The sequence below is a fragment of the Rasamsonia byssochlamydoides genome (genome assembly GCF_041956645.1).
Source record: "Rasamsonia byssochlamydoides strain NRRL 3658 unplaced genomic scaffold VTN77scaffold_55, whole genome shotgun sequence".
NCBI classification, from domain to species: domain Eukaryota; kingdom Fungi; phylum Ascomycota; class Eurotiomycetes; order Eurotiales; family Trichocomaceae; genus Rasamsonia; species Rasamsonia byssochlamydoides.
The window spans coordinates 62,779-81,014 of record NW_027192438.1 but is presented as its reverse complement, the minus strand read 5'-3'; the positions used below and the strand labels follow the sequence as shown (position 1 = coordinate 81,014).

The following is an 18,236-nucleotide window of genomic DNA, read 5'->3' as shown; positions in this document are numbered from 1 at the left end:
TACACATAACGTAAGATCACAGCTGTATACTAGTTATGAAGCCTTACCGACGAGTGGTGGTGGATATAAAAAAGCAGTTTCGATGTCGCCTAATAAAAGCAAAAGTGGGTGTTCAGACTATTGACGAAGCTGATAGAATTTGCCCGATTAGGTCTAGCGCTATACAGTTACCACGTGGTATCTCTTGGCAAATCAATCTATAGGCTGGGGACACTGAGATAACCACTGTTTATGAAACGGGGTTGGTCCCGTATTTGCTAAACTATCTATAAAACTAGCATAGATATCGCTGGAGAAAGAAGAAGGAAAAGAAGGGGATCGAGCCAGTGTATAGTCTTATAACCCCTCGACTAAGGCCGTACTAAGCTTTACAGTCTAGCAATCTTTGCTAGCAGTGTTTGCTGTCAGTTGTTTGCTAATTGCGGCCAATAGCCGCAATATACGGCCAATGGCGCACGGCGCATCGCCCATTACAGTTTATTCTGTACTGTTGTAGCCGGGCCGCCGGCCTGGCCTGCCAGAAAGGGCTTAGCGACCGGGGCTAGGACACTAGCACTGTTGGAGACTAGTCCGCATACGCAGTTACCCTCTCTTTTCATTCTCCTCTATTTACCTCATTGGCCCTTGCAGATTATCTCCGTTTGTTTACATGATTCTAGATTTTGATATGGCGGGCATAAATAAGCTTCTCTTGCCCGCTCATGATCTAAGTTTAGATAGTATCTCCGGCATCATATTCATCTTCAGTTCTCAACATTCCCTAGACCCTCCGCCACTTTTCTCTTCCTCTTTCCTCTTCGAGTAGCTAATCAAGCTTCAAGATAGCAATGAAATAACGCCTCGATTCTTGCTTCTTTGTGCTTTCTTCCCTAAGCTTAGCTCGACATCATTTACCATAAGACCCAATTCATTGAATATTGACATCATGCCGAAAAAGTCAAAGCGGCTGGCTCAGGAAAAGCAGCCTGTCCAAGCAGAGACACGGGATAAAGATGCAGAGGAGCTCCTCATATCTGTGGCAAGGTACTTATCAATGTCTCTGTCTTTGTCTTCCTCGTATGCTTAAGTGCAAATACCCTTTACTGTAATTCAAAATACAGTGATCTAACCATCGTTTGCGGCACGGAGAAATTCGCAGTGCACCGCTGTATAGTTTGCCCTCGTTCAGGTTTCTTCAATGCAGCATGCAATGGTGAATTTCAGGTATGATTTATACCAGACAACAGAGTCACGGATACAAGCTGACATCAAGCTCACGATTGTGAAGGAGTCGTATTCCAAGTAATTTCACTGGATGACGTTGAGCCAATTCTGGTCAAGATGTTACAATACTTGTACACTTTGAACTACGTTGTGACGGATGTATTGGATACTGAGTGCGTGGCTGTCAATGGAACATGATGGCAACGTAGCTATTAACAACGCTATGGAGGAACTGCCTGTGGAGGAACCACCTGTGGAGGAAGCGCCTGCAAATATACCGAACATGACAGATTTGCCAGAAGCTGAGAACATGGCTGAGACTTCGGAAGTCTTCTTTAGCCAGTCAGCTGAACAGTCTGAGGCATCCCGGATCTCAGACCCTCTTCTTTTCCTACTGATCTATGCTCTTGCCGACCATCTCCTCATTCATGGGCTGAAGGTCCTTGCAAAGAGATATTTTCAGGAGGTACTTCTCCAGCGGTTGGACCATAAGTCTTTCCCTCCTGCGGTTGTGGAAGTATATCAGTCAACACCGCGACACGAGCGAGAACTGCGGGATGTGGTGATCAATGTGGCACTGGATCAATTGATGACCCTCAGAATCTCAAGAGCCCTAGGGATCAATCTCTTGAAGCAGGTACCTGACTTTGCATGTGATCTTTGCATTGCAATTATGGAAAGACACTTTGAAGTTTCGCAACTCTCAGGCGCTTGTTACAGAGACCACTATTCAATCCCTCAAACAACCTATGGGTTTTAACCTTGTGTATTCTCATGTCAAAACACACGTCTGTTAGACATTTGTACTGGTCTAGACAACCGCTAAGGGGCGCTCCTCGTTCGGATCTTCGCTACAACCAGGGTCCTTGTCCCGATCCACTCGTTTCCCACGACGGGATGGCTCACACAGGCTTGAATATGGCAAGAGAATGGTCAAGACGGGGTTATTTTTTTTTCTTTGGGCGAGGAGGGGCAGAGGCTGGAGTTATGATATCCATCAACGACCTGCACATTGGCGTCGAAACCGATGATTGAGAGACACTACCGCGGGTCTGTTGAACTTTTGCAGAATTTCTGCTACGACCTCTTGAAGCAACGGCGTCCAAAGATGCTCTGCCCGTGGTGCCTCTTTCTACTACTTGAGCTGACTGGGAAATATGCTAATGTGAAATACAAAATGGAAGGCATCCAGGATCTCTGGAGCTCATATCTGTGTAGCTGATTAGCGGCTTACCTATAACTGCTATCACTAATCATATTCAAACACTGAGAGCAGAAGCTTGGAGAATCATGGAGATCATAATGCAGGGATGATCTGAAATGCCAACAGTCTGGTTAGTCAGCATCCTGTTGGTCAGTTAGTAAACTGGTTAACTGAACTTCTATTGTTCTAATTTTGGCGCGGCAGGGGGTGACGGGTGTGTTCACAGACGAGCGGTGTCACAGATCACAGCTGTTACCCCCACCCCACTCTTTAGACACTGGTAGCATGCGACTGAGTGACTGTTCGTTCTTTCCCCTTTTCGTCTGTAGTGTTGAAATGAGGTTTGTTCCGCCACCTCGACTGACAAGCCAACGCGTAAATGCCCATTACCCCCATGGAGTATATTAGACGGGATGTTCGACCTCGGGAGTTCAATGAAGGGCCTGTGCGAACAGCACGTTGAATCAGAAAGATTTGTACTTGCTACCTGCAAATCTTCTTCGCAATGGACCCAGAGAGCCGAGACGCCCGTCTAGACCTTCTCCCCGCAGAGATCCTCAATATGATTGTGGATCTTCTCGCGTCTTGGGAGATCAAACGATTGTCGCTTGTCACCAACGGCTGAGAGAAGCATGCCTACCATTTATTTTTTTCGCAATGTCAAATTTGAATTCTCGAAGACCAGGTTCGATGACCTCTGATGTCTTTCCGGGTCTGATGTCGACAACACGTAGTTTCTTTCTCTTATGTGGTCCCGGAACTTCTTAAGCCTGGTAAGCATCTTCTTGTCTTTTACTTATGAGCTTGGATTAAGTTTCGTATAGGAATCCTGGATTTTGAGCAATTCAAATCTGATATCTATACTCCTGACAGCTATGTCGAAGAGGTAAAAGATTTATATGACTCGGGATACCCGCCTGACGAATGCCCTCCATATAATGGTCATTTATGACGCTGTGCGCTGCATGTGCAAAGAGCAGCGCAACATTATAGACAGCAGCATGGATCTGACTGTGCTATCATCCGCTCTTGGAAAATTTCCGAAGTTGGCTGAACTTCGCATGTCTTTTTGCAAGACTGTTGGGGACGAGTGGCTGGAGTCGTACCTGGAGCTCGGAATGACACTGAAGGAAGGGTCTTACGAACACCACCTTCGAGTGGCATCAGGCGCCATTCATGATGCAAGGAAGAACGGCGTTTGCCTGCGTAGCATCCGCTTATGCCAGTTTGCACTTCCCTACCATCTTCCGTGGGAGAAATTCCAAATCTCGACAGGTTGTCCGAGTCTCTCAGGGAGTTGCTCGATCAGATCGAGATCTTGCACTTGGAATGGGATGGCTCCCCATTGAGATTACTTCCCTACAGAGTAGGGAGTCTCCGCCAGCTCGATATGCGCCGTCTAACGGTCCCCCGTGCCTCCTTGGAGGCATTTCTCGAAAGCAATGCGAAATCCATTCGTTCTATCGGATTTCATGACGTTCAACTCACTAAGGCCGATTCACTGGGACCCAGAGTTAACCCCAGAGCTACTTCGTAGCATGCTGAAAGCGCCTCAGTCCAATCTGTATAGTACAACTGATTACTGTAGCTATTACACTAAGAAAACTGCATGGAGGTTGTTGCTGGAGTGGGATTATGAGTCAGAGTCACGGCAGTCAAGCCAACGTCTGGCGAAGAGGAAATTCGCGGCTATCCACGAGACCTTGATAATGTCTTGAGTACTTACGTAGTAGCAAGGATACCGCATGATATTTAGTATCTAGTAATAAACCCGAATTTCTAAGCTATTAGCTCCTGAACACCGCGTCCATTCCGATTAGAAGGCAACGCAAGCACTGTACTGAAACAATGCTATAACGATGAAAACCACCAAGGTAACTGCAATGAGTGTCGCAAAATCTGTCAAATCCGCTTCACATCCACCTACGTCATTACTGGTTCGCTAAACAGAACTCAGGAACCACTTCTTGGTTATCGCAGTCCAGAATATGAACCAGAGAGTAATCACTCTTGAAAACGACCCTCCATAGTCGCGGCTGCCCGGGGTCTGGTTTAAGACATTAGCTATCAAATCATAAACGTCGAGATAGAAAAGGGGCATTACATGTCGTACGGGGGTACGAATGTCTGCAATCGAGTACCAACCAGTCTCTAAGTAGGCCCCGCTGGATCCATGAGTAGTATGCACCATTCTGGGAAAATCGGTTGCAGTGATCTTGGAGTCGGTCTCCGTCACGTAATAATTCAACCCCCCAGCCGGGGTCAATAATCTGAAAGTCAATACGGCCCTGTCTAGTACCTGTCCACTCACTGCAGATTCCTATGCCAGGCCCAACCTCGTTCCAGTAGCATCGGTAGAACTCATCCTGGAAACTGGCTTCTGGGGGTCGCACTTGACCTGATGGGCCAAGCCGTTGACTGCTTCTCGTCCTACATAGCATTTCTTTTGAAAACCTTTGTAAAACCTTCAAGCAAAGCTCGCGGATGGTTGGATATTTTTGAAACGGGAACGGTACAGGATCAAATCGGCCATAGTAGTATTCCACAAAGCTATCCTTATGTTAGCATGGAAACTACGATGGACGGGAAAGCGAAGAAGGGGGCCCTTACCGTGCATGTAAAGCAGAGGGCAGAACACAGACCATTTGGCCAGGCCCGACCTCCTCAGTATGCACAAACCCTGATCTGAAACAGCGTTCCATCCCTGGGTTATGGCGGTTGAATTCCACACTCCCATCTCGCAACGTATTAAGAAGTACGGTGACAGTGTCTGGATCAATAATTCCGAGTTGCATCTGCCTTGAGGGCAGAGCTCTGCCAGCAACGTGGTATTCAAGGAATCCGAACAATTGAGGGTCGTCTTCTAATGCATCGCGAATGTCGTTCAGAGTAATTTCCGATACGTTAGAATATTTGAAGTTGTGTCGATAAAACTATACAATTACTAAGACGCCATCTCAAAAAGTAAGGCCATAGTGTACATACGCGGTGGATGTATGTCAGAACTGCAGTGACCATACCAGGATGGCCGTTCGTGAGTGATAAAACATAATCTTGCACTTCCGTAGCAAGGGTGAATTCAATGGTAGGGATTTGACAAAATCTGTTGACAACATCCTTAAACTCAAGCGAGTTGTAAAACAGACAGATACCAGGCCCATTTGAGTTGTGGGGAACTGTTAGTGAGACTCTTTGCTCCCTGGAGAGGATTGGTGGTGTTGTCGATTTAGGGTAATTAGGGGATCCCATTGTTGGACTGCCATACGAACTAAACAGGCAGAAACGTGGGCCAATGAGTTCCCCAAGCCGAGATTTGATCACAGTGTACCACAGATCAGAATCGTCATATGTCGCCTGTGCCTCATCAATGATGAAGACGATGTCGCTGTTTTTGCCACTCAGGAGATCGAGTTGTTGAACCTGATTGTAGCCGAGCTTGTGACACTTCTCCACTAGGAACTCTGTCGCAGATACGTCATCTCTCCAACTGGTTATGAAGACGACTCTGCGTGTCCCACGAAGATAGGCATGAAGCAGTTTCGCAAGGGTGGTCTTCCCCGACGCAGGTGTGCCTCGTACATGGATGACCCCATGCTCATCGAGAACGCGCGCCAGTGTCTCCACAGTTTCAGATCGAGGGCATATGTGAGGATAGTCTTCCAAATGCGACTGTGTAGGAGAAGGAGGAGAAACAGACGACGTAGCTGCTCCAAGCTTATGATCCGATGCAGTTGGCAAGCGAGGAGGTTCTGGAAATAAACGTCAGGATTCTCTCCATGCGCCCATGGGGAGTAATACTGTTACCGTAATCCATATGCTCAGCCAACGGATGACCACAGTCTGTACACAATGTGTTCAAGTCGACCGCGGGAGTGGACAACATAGAGGAGCCTGCTTCACATGGACACTTAAAGCGTCCTGTTTTGTTTGTAAACATACATGGTCCGAGCATCATCAGAACCGTCTTCCCTTCATGTTCATGAACCGTTACAGACGACAAACGATGAGATGAACTTGATGTTGAGAAGAAACTGGTAAATCTCTCAGACCAACTAGACATTGTGTGTAATTGGTCTTGTGCAAAACTAGTTATGCAGGTAGCAACAAAACTTGAGGACATGACACTAAGTGGGAAGGTACGGACGATGTCAAGTCCGGATAAGATATGATTAAGCTCCTGGTCAGGGAATCCAGTTTAGCTCTAACTGGGCGGGTGGCTAGTTCAAATATGGAATAGTTTATTGTGGCTAGCGTCAGCTGTTGGCTAGTTAGCGGCAGATCTCTAATCAACAGCTCTATTATTAACTAACTACTCCGTAGTTAGTGTACGGGGTAACTAGTTGTCAGCCGTATATTACCGCTATTATGATCTGACCAATCAGATCGTGCCGCTCTTTATTGCTTTATCTTCGCTATATGAGCATTTTCAGCGCTCATCGTTTTTCTCTTGATACGATCCTTAATTTTGCCCGCTCATTTTACTGTTTTCAGATGGAGCTCATACGAGCTTACTCAGCAAGACTGCGTTTCTAACTATAGCCCCTTATTCTTGATAGCTATTAGAAGAATCAGACCTTCATTATATCTCGCTCAGGCGGTTACTAGCATTGTACCATAGTGAGCGGGATCCGATACTAGTTAACTATTATTCTCTATGCAGGAGCCATGCCAGACTTGGTCTATGCTCTCCACATCCTGCCAGCTGTGAACCCTCGCGAACTCCCTAAGATCCGAACCCTAGAACCAGTCCACCCCCTGAATCGGGCCACGTACGAGTTCTATACCAAAACCGAATAACTTCGAATTCTTCTAGCTAAGAAGAAGGCACTGAAATGATACTACTCGGTGGTTGAATACATTATTGGCCTGCTCACGAGGTTGGTGACCCACGCATTGTTCTCGTACCTATCTCAGTGGCGCTCAGACGTCATTGAGAAGGGAGAACGGCTGCCCATAAGGGGAGTGGCAGCAATAGGCAGTTCGATGGTTGATGACGTGGCTGTCGTCCTCGAATCGTGATGGAGGTCGAAGCAGCGAGGGGGAGGTTGACAGAGAAGGCGGGTTTATAGACATGATGGCCGCTCGCCGACTGGGGCAGGCTAGGCGAGTGCTGCTGGAGGCCATTTTCGGCGCCCTCGTAAAGCTGAGGCGTGGATAGCCGTAGTGAGCTTGGGTGAATGACGCGAAGCAAAAGCAGTTGTAGCCGCCGCAAGATCATGTGCGAGGGGCATGTTGGTGCGTGGGCGAAGCACCAGGGATGTGGTGGAAGGAGCTTGCAGAAACGACGCTGAAAGAGGCATCATCTGCAGCCATAAGAGGTAGCAAATCTGCAAATCAAAAATCCAAAATTCCTACAGAGTAGAATCACTGTCATAATAATGCGGTTACCCAGTTTTATGCCTGGCAGATTACCCGTAACTATATACTTTGCTGACTAGTGCAGGTGGGTGTACGGACGCGACCATACCTAAAGTGTAATCCAAAGGTCCTGTTTTACATTTACAATATAACCCAGAAGAGACCGGAAAATGTAGCAATCATTGATTGGCCTGGGACATGTTGCATCACCATGACGAATTTCGTCTTATCTAAAATAAAACCCCAAACTCTTAGCATCTCTTTGCAAAGAGCCGGCTGCACAAGAAAGAAATTACGCTGTGCTGGTGGATTTGTATATATTTCATTGGCATATGAGAATGGTGAATCAGGGTATATCTCATCCCATAAAGAAAGTGTTGAACTAAAAAGGTGCCATGACTCCAGTTCAGTCTCTAGTTGACAGGAAGTAATTCAGCATAATTAAGAAGCTCACTGTTTATATGAGGCCAGCCGTTAAAGACCCTGATCTCGTCTCAATATTCTATAATAGTTCCAATGCCTTGACCATGGTTACTAAGAATAGAATAAATAGATGTTCCCGAATGGCTTTTCCCATAAGGCTACAGGATAAGCCTATATATAGTTATAATTATATGCTGAAGAGATTAATTGAATGAACTAAGAGACATTATTAGCATCTGTCAGGCTACCATCACATCACATCAAAGAAATGCCTCTTCCAACCAGCGACAACAGAAAAAAAGCAAGCAATAAAACCAGTCCACTCATTTGCCAACCTTCACGGTGAACAAGCTCCAGGATATGCACACAATTGACTGACATGCACTTCTTATGTAAGATTAAGGCTGTCTTTAATTAACGTAATTCCCGGCCGTCCTGAACACCCGCCCGCACCCACGGATTCTATACAGAAATCGATGAATTTCAACGCGCCGCCATGCCACCAAAAGCGCGTCAAAATTCAGAAATATGGCGCATCAGGAAGGGCAAATCATATTGGCTATTTCTGCTATAAAAAATCGCGAGAATCCGCTGACTATTCGCAAAGCAGCGCGTCTATATGATGTTCCTCTTACTACTTTACATGACCGACTCCGTGGCACAATTGCGAGGACGAGAAACGCCCAAGTGGGCATAAATTGACAATTACTGAGGAGGAGACGCTTGTACAATGGATATTGTCTGGATATTGTCTCTAGATAGGCGCGGAGCGCCTCCTCGGCCAGCTGCTATTCATGAGATGGCGACTATCCTTCTTTCTGAACGCCATCTGGCCAATACTCAATGCCATCTCGGTAAGAATTGGGTATCCAGCTTTATCAATCGCCATGAAGAGCTTAAATCGCGATATTCACGAAGATACAATTATCAGCGCGCTCAATGTGAGGATCCAAAGGTTATCCGCGAGTGGTTTGACTATGTACAAGCACCTATTCAACAATACGGCATCCTCAATGAGGATATCTACAGTTTTGATGAGACAGGCTTTGCAATGGGCTTAATTGATACTGCAATGGTGGTTACTAGAGCAGAGACCTCTAGTCGTCCGGTTCTTATACAGCCCGGGAATCGGGAATGGGTATCAGTCATCGAATCGGTCAATTCGGCAGGATGGGCTCTCCCACCTTATCTTATATTCAAAGCAAAGACCCATTTAGAGGCCTGGTATGAGAATGAGGCCTTGCCATGTGAATAGCGGATTGAGATAAGCCCCAATGGATATACTACTGACGATATTGGGCTCTCCTGGCTTCAGAATCTCTTTATCCCTTATACAAATACTAGTACAAAGGGGAGATATCGGATGTTGGTTCTTGACAGGCATGGCAGCCATCTGACTCCTCAATTTAATCGCGCTTGTGCTGAGAACAATATTATACCAATTTGCATGTCGCCACACTGATCTCATCTTCTGCAGCCTCTTGATGTCGGCTGTTTTGCAGTTCTGAAGCACATATATGGCTGCTTGGTAGAGAAAAATATGCGGCAGGGTATCAACAATATTGACAAGCTAGATTTCCTTGCTGCATATCCAAAAGCCCGCTCTGAAGCATTCAAATCTAAAAGTAGTTCTAGGAAGTGCGCGTAATAGTTGCTCCTTGAAATTGTGGCCCGACGGACCAATGGCGTTGATCAGGATCTGAACATCAGCGAGTGCATCACCGAGATTATTGTCATCGTAGCTGCGTATAATAGGATCACTTTTGGTCTGCCATTTGGATAGCTGCGAGGAACCCGAGCCTGACCGGGATAACAATACCACATTGGAAAAGGAAGGTCGGAAACGAGGGGACAACAGGGCAGAGGCGATGAATCGGCCCAAATGTCCGGTAGCGCCTGCAATGGCGACTGTTGGACGAGAGGTTCTCAGAGATCCTTGTGCCATGGTGCTCGAGAACATAATGTCCTCAAAGGTTTGTACACACCAAACAAAACGTTTGTTCAAGTGCACGGGACGTGGTGTACTGAAAAGATTGGAAGTCGAAGTGAGGAAGGGGCAGGCTGGAATCCGCCCTTTATCTTTTATCTACTTCCCAGGTTCTAGAGCTAATCTAGTGCATCTCTAAAGTTTATATTGTCTTGCTTTGCCAGCCACTGAAGGGTAAAAAGAGAAGCTTCTGTCTGACAGTACAGTTTGATAAGTCTGTAGTTCTGTTACTGGTTGATGAGTGTGCCTGCCTTATCTGCTTTGCTTACTTTTACATTTGCCCCCTCCCCATAGATAAGCAAATGCGGAAGTATTTTTGGACTAACAACTCGAGTTGGAGTTCCTTCTTTCGCAGCTTGGCATCTTGCTAGAGCTATTAATGGGAATAGCACTTTATTTCCTTTTGCTGGAGTCGCGACATCTATCCCTAGATGATTCGCCTCTATCTGTATTCAATTCGTCACTTTGTTACGCGCTGGGTTCCGACTTAGTCGCACACTTGGTCGTTAGGGAAGGATCAAGTCTCTTTTATATCCTCGACGGACTCGACGCTCTAGACCAGGAGCATGGTGAAAGCCTTCTAAGGGTCTTTCAGTCACTATTCTGTGGCTCCAGGTCACCGCAAGGATCGCGAATTCTGTTGCTAAGCAGGGAGCAAATTCCGGGTTACATAGACATAGCTACAGCTATGCCAGCAATTCATCAGATCTCGACCTCATCCAACGTTATGAGAGATACTGAGGTTTACATCGAAACAAGTATCGTCGATAAAATGATGTGCAAAAAGCTTACAGATGATCGCCAATTGTTAGAAGAGATAAAGCGGGTTCTTCTGACGGAGTCATCAGGAATGTATGACACCTTCCTTGAAGCTTTTATGAGGATCAGATTCTCTTCGCGTTACACACTGACTCGCATAGGTTTCTATGGGTATATCTCCAGCTGGGAATCCTTTGGGATACATGCTTCACAGACACAGAAATACGATCAGCCTCAGGTCAACTACCAAAAGACCTGGAAGAGACCTATCGCCGTTGCATGGAGAGGATAAATCTCCAGGATAGCCGTGCTCTAAAAGTGCTCAAATGGGATTAGCTTTGCAACCAGACCGCTTCATATTGAGGAAGTTATTACATCTCTACTGCATTAGCTACTGTCAGGGGCCTCTCCCTGCCATACAGTACGCTAGGATCACTGATCTAATGATCAGTGATTTGCACCTTTCTTGGTTGTGGCTGAGTGGTAAACCTAGCGGCCGCCCAGCAGCCGGACCAGGTACTTAGTGGCTCCTCACAGCTACACAACAGAAAACAAGAATTAGTATAGATGAGGCTGAAATCTCACTCCCCTTTGCAATGGATCCTTGAGGTTTTGAAAGCTGGGAAAGTATAGCCGAAGGCAGTGTCGGTCAAGATAGGTTTGTTCTCTACCGTGTCACACCAAAAAAGTGCCTAGCTCTCTTCGGCTCCCGCCTTGCTCCATCTTGCTCCCTTTGACAGAGTACTCCCTTCTCCCGGGTCTCCATCACGTGACTGAGCAAAAGCGGCGATGCTCCCGTCCAAGGACGGAAATGGCATCTGGTGAGCTGCATTTTCGCCTATAATTATATAGGTAATCTCATTATCTTTACTTTTTTTCCTTTTTAAAGGCGTTGGGAGTTATCTGAACCTAAAACTGGCTGGAGGATTTTCCCTTGCGCGTGAGGAGGTATTGTTGCGCTTGTTGTCTTTTATATTAAGTAGCTATACTTCTTAGGTACTTTTAAATTGAAAGCAACTTCTTCTCGATGGATGGATCGATTGATTTTCCTTAAAAGTAGTATATTATACAAGCCTTGAACCCCTCGCTCCGCTCGGACGGCTAGAAGGGGGTAACAAAGTCAGGTGACTAAAGCTTATAAAATAACCTACTATAGGCTATAGGGGTTTCTTATAGGCTTTGCACCCCCAAAGCCCTATAGCTAGATGCTCCGGACCTTCGGCCCTCCGCAAGCCTATAATGCAAGGCTTTATAGAGCCTTAAAGCGTGAAAATCTAGTATGGTGTTTCACGGGGGCTCCTAGACTTCCCTAGGCTCCACGGGGCTCCCTGGGCTTCACGGGAGCTCCCTGGGCTTCATGCACGCTCCACATAGGCTTCCACGGGGGCTTCATATAGGCTTCATATGGGCTCTATAGGCTTCATGGATTGCAGGCCGCAGGAGACAAATTTTTTGATGGGTGCCATGCTTACGTAAAATGCACGGATGGGTGCCGAATAAGCGGTTTTGACCAATCACGTAACCCGGAAATGGCTTATTAAGCAACATTGTATCCGAAAGGTGTTATTTCCATCATAATAGAGTAGATTGGTAGAATGATACGTCCCAGTGTTTTTCTCTCTCCCCGTGATATAGTAGAGAAGTATTTTCTTTGTTTTTCTTTTCTTCTTTGGGTAGGCCTATCTTCCTAGGTACTTAGGCACAGTGTGCCTACCATGCATACTTGCGTGAATGTTCTCCGTAGTGAATAATCACTACTATATTAGCTAGCTATCAGATATACAATACATTGGTACATAAATACATATACAGTGAAGAACTCTGGCAATAAGCGAGGAATTTTGGTGTCATTCAGGACAGGCACCTTCTTTTCCCCCTTCGAAGTAGGAAAGAAGAGAGGAAAAATTTACCCGCCGTCGTCAGAGTCCAGTTGTTGTGTTGCTGAACCAGGCGGACTGCCGGGAGAAGAACCGCCCTCCTCTCCATCACCTAACGATAGAGGTATATGGGAGTCATCACGCTGATGTGGATGTTGTCGTTGGGATGCATCACCTGGACTAGACAAGGTGCCTTCAGCCTGATACGCACTCTCTTCTATGTCCATCTCAACAACAGAACGCTTCTCAGCTTCAGTCATCTCGGGTTCAGCGGCTTCGGCCTCAGCTTCAGAATCAGGAGCTTCTTCGTAATGCGATTCCTCGCCAAGCTCTCCATCGCTCGTGTCGAGCGTATTAGCATCATCATCATCAGCATCATCGTCATGACTTTGTCGTCGTTCCGCAAAGCTCCTCAATTCACGCTGCGATGACCGTGACCGTGTAAAACGCACAGGTGCCTCTACCTCAATGCGGCGTCGTTTTCTGCGATTCTCTGCCAGTTCCTCATTGATTTCGCCCAAGGCACTACCTCCGTACTCTTCCCACTCGCTTCGGTAAATCGTACGATCCCTCCAGTCAACAAGGTCCTGTTTCGTCTTCCGCCCAGCAACTGGTTTCGGCGGAGCAGTCGCATTGTCGTTGTCGTCTTCTGTCTTGATCACCGGCGGGAGGAGCGTATCCAGCATGGGACACTGAAGGAGTTCCCGGATGCGGAGTTCTTCGTCTCGACTTGCTTTCTGGTCGATATACTCCGCGTAGATGTCCTCTTGGTCTGCGTAGGCTTCCTCGTCGGACACAGAGCTGGCCAACGAGTCAGCTGAACGTGGAGACGGTGGTGTTGATTCGTCCTCTTCTACATATTCATCTTCATCGTCATCGTCAGGGTTGATGCCGCCGTTCTCTTCTTGTTCTTCGTCGTCATCGTCGTCATCCACGTCATCATTATCATCACCGTCATTATTCTTCTCTAGATGACGAGACGCGCTCCGTTCACGAGATTTCGAGAAAGAGCGTCGCCCAGACAGAGCATCCTCTACCTCATCATATCCCATGTAATCTGCCTTCCAGCCCTTCTTGTGGCGGATATCCGCGACCTCGAGACTGCAACGGCGCGCAAGACCCACCCAAAAGTCAAAGCTGTTGTGCTTCATATTCAAGACATCCAAGGCCGCTCTGATGTCCCGGGTCTTCACTTTCTTCGCCTTGTGATAGCTGATGTTGCGGATCCGGGATATGGCGAAGAAAAGCGCCGACTGGACGATGCGTCGGGTGATGCTAACCGTAAGAGCATAGAAATCCGCAAACGCATCGGCTGTGAGCGATGGCGACTCGTCTTTGAAGGCGACATTGACCCAGTTGTCTTCGAATCGTGATCCGCCGAAGTTCATAAAGAACCTCTCCGACAGCTGAATCCACCTCTTGATATTCAGCAAGCTAGCACTGAGAAAGATGCTTGAATCGGGCAGTGGACTGTCATCTGAAGAAGAAGCAATCTGTTCCTCGACTTTCTCGGCTGTCTCGCCATTGATGATCCAGAAATCTCCATGTTTTTTCATCCCTGCCCTGTCATCGGATTGTTGCTGCAGTAAGGTTAGATACTCAGAGAACTCGTCCAAAGCCAAACAGCACTCGTCGCTGATTTCTGCAGCAGCCGGGATGTCAATGAAAGTGGCTGATCTGCTATGCCGCTCATGGAGCTGCTGGAGTTCCAGGCCTTTGTGAAGAAGCCGGAGGTATTCCTGCACCTCCAGCTCCGATTTCGATCCGATTGCATCTGCAATCTCCCGGATGCCATTCTTGCCTTTCCGCGCCAACAGATTGAAGAACGTCTCCTTTTCGCTGGTGGTCCACGTGACGATCCCGAGTTGAGAGGAGACGCGGAGATTGTCGTCCAGTTGCAACGACGACGTTGGCGAGAGATCGTCGACTAATTCCCTGAGAAGATGACGATACGCATCGACCGATGCCTTCGTCAACCCTTTCCGGCGGATTACACGCAGCCTAGAATGCGCGGTTTGAGAGGCCCGCGAGAGTGTCGCAGAAGGATCATTCTCTTCATCCTGTTCCGGAGAGGAAGACTGCCTCAGTCGTGAAAGAGACGAACCAGATCTTTCAGGTACTTCATCTCTTTCAGGTGGATTTCTCGCATCCGAATCAGATGCCTCTTCATCTTCATCTGGCTCGTACAGACTGGATGTGCTCATATCAAGGTCTTGGATCTGCTAGCCTTCCACCGCAGAACCACGAAAGACGAATCAAAACTGGCCGATAGGACATTACAAAAACTATATTAATCAGGATCAGTAACTATAAGAATCTGAAACAAATAAGTTCATTTCATGGCAGTCAGCTGAAGCATCTCGGTATTGCCGTTTCCAGAGAAATTATGTACGATAAGATTTGTGTTTGCAGTGTTTGCTTCAGACTCCACTGCCTATCCGTACAGTACTCGTTAATACTGCAATCTCGATCTCGCCAGACACGATGTCGCTCGCATGGAGGTCTTGATGCGAAGATGGGCCTTGCAACCAGTCTCGCAGGGCCTTTGGAGGCTTTTTCAACCTCGGAAAAGCCTCCAGCTGCACCTCAGACCATGGCGCTCTACTTCTACTTCTACGAGCTTTTCCACCCAACCACCATTACCGCACGGTGAGCCGTCAACAGGTATCCAACTTCGCCAATACCAGGAAGAATGCATTCAATCCGTTCTCGACCACATAAACCAAGGCCACAAGCGTCTTGGGGTGTCACTGGCCACCGGCTCGGGCAAAACGGTTCGTTCTCGTCTAAGAGACCAGGGAGCTGTCTCCAGCTGACACTGACGATCACTGACGATCGCAGGTTATCTTTACTCAGCTAATCGGACGCATTCCTCCGCGTAATGGCACCGCAGACCAGTCGCTGATCATCGTCCATCGAAAAGAGCTTGTGGAGCAGGCTGCGCACCACTGCCGTCTTGCATACCCGGATAAAACTGTGGAAATCGAGATGTCCAGGAACAAGGCGTCTGGAGCGGCCGACATCACCATCGCCTCGATACAGAGCTTGATGTCACAGGATCGGATCAAGAAATTTGATCCTGACAGGTTCAAGCTGATTCTAGTTGACGAAGCACATCATATCGTCTCGCCGTCTTACCGCGAAGCGCTGGCCCATTTTGGCCTCGATCATGCGTCCGATAGCTCGCCAGCCCTTGTCGGGGTTTCTGCGACGTTCTTCCGATTCGACGGTCTAAAGCTGGGCGCTGCCATTGATTATATCGTCTATCACAAAGACTATATTGACATGATTGGGGAAAAGTGGCTCGCGGATGCTGTCTTCACTACTGTGAAGTCAGAGGCCGATCTGTCGCGCGTCCGCAAGGACAGATTCGGCGACTTTGTAACTTCAGAGTTGTCAGCAGCAGTCAATACAGAAACAACAAACAATATCACTGTGCGAGCGTGGCTGGCAAATGCCAGTGATCGCCGATCGACATTGGTCTTTTGTGTCGACACAGAACATGTGAGGCGGCTTACCGATAAGTTTCGAGAGCATGGAATCGACGCGCGGTATCTCACGGCGACAACACCGCTTAAAGTCCGCAATGAGCAGCTACAAGCTTTCAAGAATCAAGAGTACCCGGTCTTAATCAACTGCGGTCTCTTCACGGAGGGCACTGATATCCCGAACGTCGATTGCGTGATTCTTGCCCGGCCAACAAGATCGAAGAGTCTGTTGATTCAGATGATAGGAAGGGGACTTCGACTGTTTCCTGGGAAGAAGGACTGCCACATTATTGACATGGTTGCGACACTGCGCACGGGAGTCATTTCTACGCCGACGCTGTTTGGTCTCGACCCGGACGAGGTTCTGAACAAAGCGAGTGCAAAGCAGCTAAAAGCGATGCGGGATGGCTCAGCAGCAGAAGGACGTCTAGCCGACATTTCAGATAGCGGTCCGCTACTAGGGGAGGAAGATATCAACGTTACGTTTACGAAGTACGACAGCATATTCGATTTCCTCAACGACAGCAAATCCGAGCAGCACATCCGGTCGCTGAGTTCCAATGCGTGGGTCCGAGTCGACCAGCACCGGTACGTACTCTGCGACAAGAGCGGCTGGCTCACGATCGACAAGGATGACAGCGAGTCGGAAGGTCTGTTTGTTGTCTCATTCGTGCAGAAATTCGATGACGGGAAGACTGGCCGACCAGTGCATACACGAACGCGGGTCGTTGCGCGCGCACCCGATCTGGAGCAAGCCGTCCACGCGGCCGATACGTTCGCCAGCAACCATTTCAACGAGCACGTCATCGCATTGTGGCGGCCCTGGCGGCGATTACCCGCGACGGAGGCTCAACTGAAAGTCCTGAACGCGAAGCATCTGCGAGAGGGACTTGTGACCACAAAAGAGCTCACCAGGGGACAGGCGGCGGACATCCTCACCAAGTTGAGGTTCGGGACGAAGAGGCTGTTTAAGAAGGAGCTGAAGAAGCAAAAGCAGGCGGAAAAGGCGCGGTTAGAGTTCGAGGAGCTTCGAACGAGGGGGGATGTGAAGGTTGGTCCGTTAAATCAGATGACTTGAGGTTGACGACAGCCTTGCCGTGTATAATAGTCTTGTAGATTGCATTGCATCGGTATACCCATTCATCATGACCATGATTATGCAATTACCCCTACAGTACAATATTATAGCATCCGACAATCCTTTGCATGTATCTACTGTGCTGTATATGTGGAAGTATACGGAGGAGAATGAATACATATCTTACAAATCGATCCAACTTACCTAGGCAGTGAATTACCTACCCATCTCTTCTGACTAGCTACTTATGAACAAATCCACTCCCCTCCTCGACTTGGTTGCCATTTTCCAATAAATAAATTAAAGCAAACCCCGCTTCTAGTTCAACTATGATATTGCTTTCCTGATGCCTAGTGTTGCTAAGAAATATCCTTAAGTCTTTTGCTACTCTACCTGTCTGATCTATGTATGTACCTATAATAAGAATTAATAATAAAAGCTATTATTTATTAACCTATAATTATGAGCGGGTTCAAAACTACTATTTGCTAATACTACTTAGTTTTATAACCCTTACCAGGGCGAGATAGTTGTAGGGAGCATATAATATCACCCTTATTTTATATATACCCAGTTACAGCTACATTATAAGAATAGTAGGGGGATAAGGAATTAGGTAGAATAGATTAATCCCTCTCTCGTCCCTTTTATTATATTATATTAAATCTATAAGTAGTTATCCCTACAACCAAAAATATAAGAAGAAGAAGAAGAAGAAGAAGAAGAAGAAGAAGAAGAAGAAGTAATAAGAGGGTAGGAGTAACTCTGAAGGAGTGATTCCTTTTTCCTAAAGAGAAGGGCACAGGGTGCCATAGTTTGTTGGATAGGAAAAGGTCCTGGGACTCAGTTGGCTGTAATG

General features: G+C 47.3%; 4 protein-coding genes across 4 annotated transcripts; 2 read left to right on the top strand and 2 right to left on the bottom strand.

The window, feature by feature from the left end:
- Window positions 1-1,360: 1,360 nt before the first annotated feature.
- Window positions 1,361-1,963, top strand: VTN77DRAFT_6966 (uncharacterized protein; the record flags this gene model as incomplete). Its single annotated transcript, XM_069423302.1, has 1 exon — window positions 1,361-1,963. The coding sequence occupies one exon, from the start codon at window positions 1,361-1,363 to the stop codon at window positions 1,961-1,963; it is 603 nt and encodes a 200-aa protein (XP_069275723.1).
- Window positions 1,964-4,338: 2,375 nt separating this feature from the next.
- On the bottom strand, window positions 4,339-6,527 carry VTN77DRAFT_6965 (uncharacterized protein; the record flags this gene model as incomplete). Its single annotated transcript, XM_069423301.1, has 5 exons — window positions 4,339-4,454; window positions 4,512-4,957; window positions 5,018-5,340; window positions 5,393-6,156; window positions 6,212-6,527. 5 exons carry the CDS (start codon window positions 6,525-6,527, stop codon window positions 4,339-4,341), a joined length of 1,965 nt encoding a protein of 654 aa, XP_069275722.1.
- A 6,313-nt stretch (window positions 6,528-12,840) lies between these two features.
- VTN77DRAFT_6964 (uncharacterized protein) lies at window positions 12,841-15,015 on the bottom strand (the record flags this gene model as incomplete). The annotated part of the gene is made up of 1 exon (XM_069423300.1): window positions 12,841-15,015. The coding sequence occupies one exon, from the start codon at window positions 15,013-15,015 to the stop codon at window positions 12,841-12,843; it is 2,175 nt and encodes a 724-aa protein (XP_069275721.1).
- Window positions 15,016-15,306: 291 nt separating this feature from the next.
- On the top strand, window positions 15,307-17,377 carry VTN77DRAFT_6963 (uncharacterized protein; the record flags this gene model as incomplete). The annotated part of the gene is made up of 2 exons (XM_069423299.1): window positions 15,307-15,585; window positions 15,653-17,377. The coding sequence occupies 2 exons, from the start codon at window positions 15,307-15,309 to the stop codon at window positions 17,375-17,377; spliced, it is 2,004 nt and encodes a 667-aa protein (XP_069275720.1).
- Window positions 17,378-18,236: the final 859 nt, after the last annotated feature.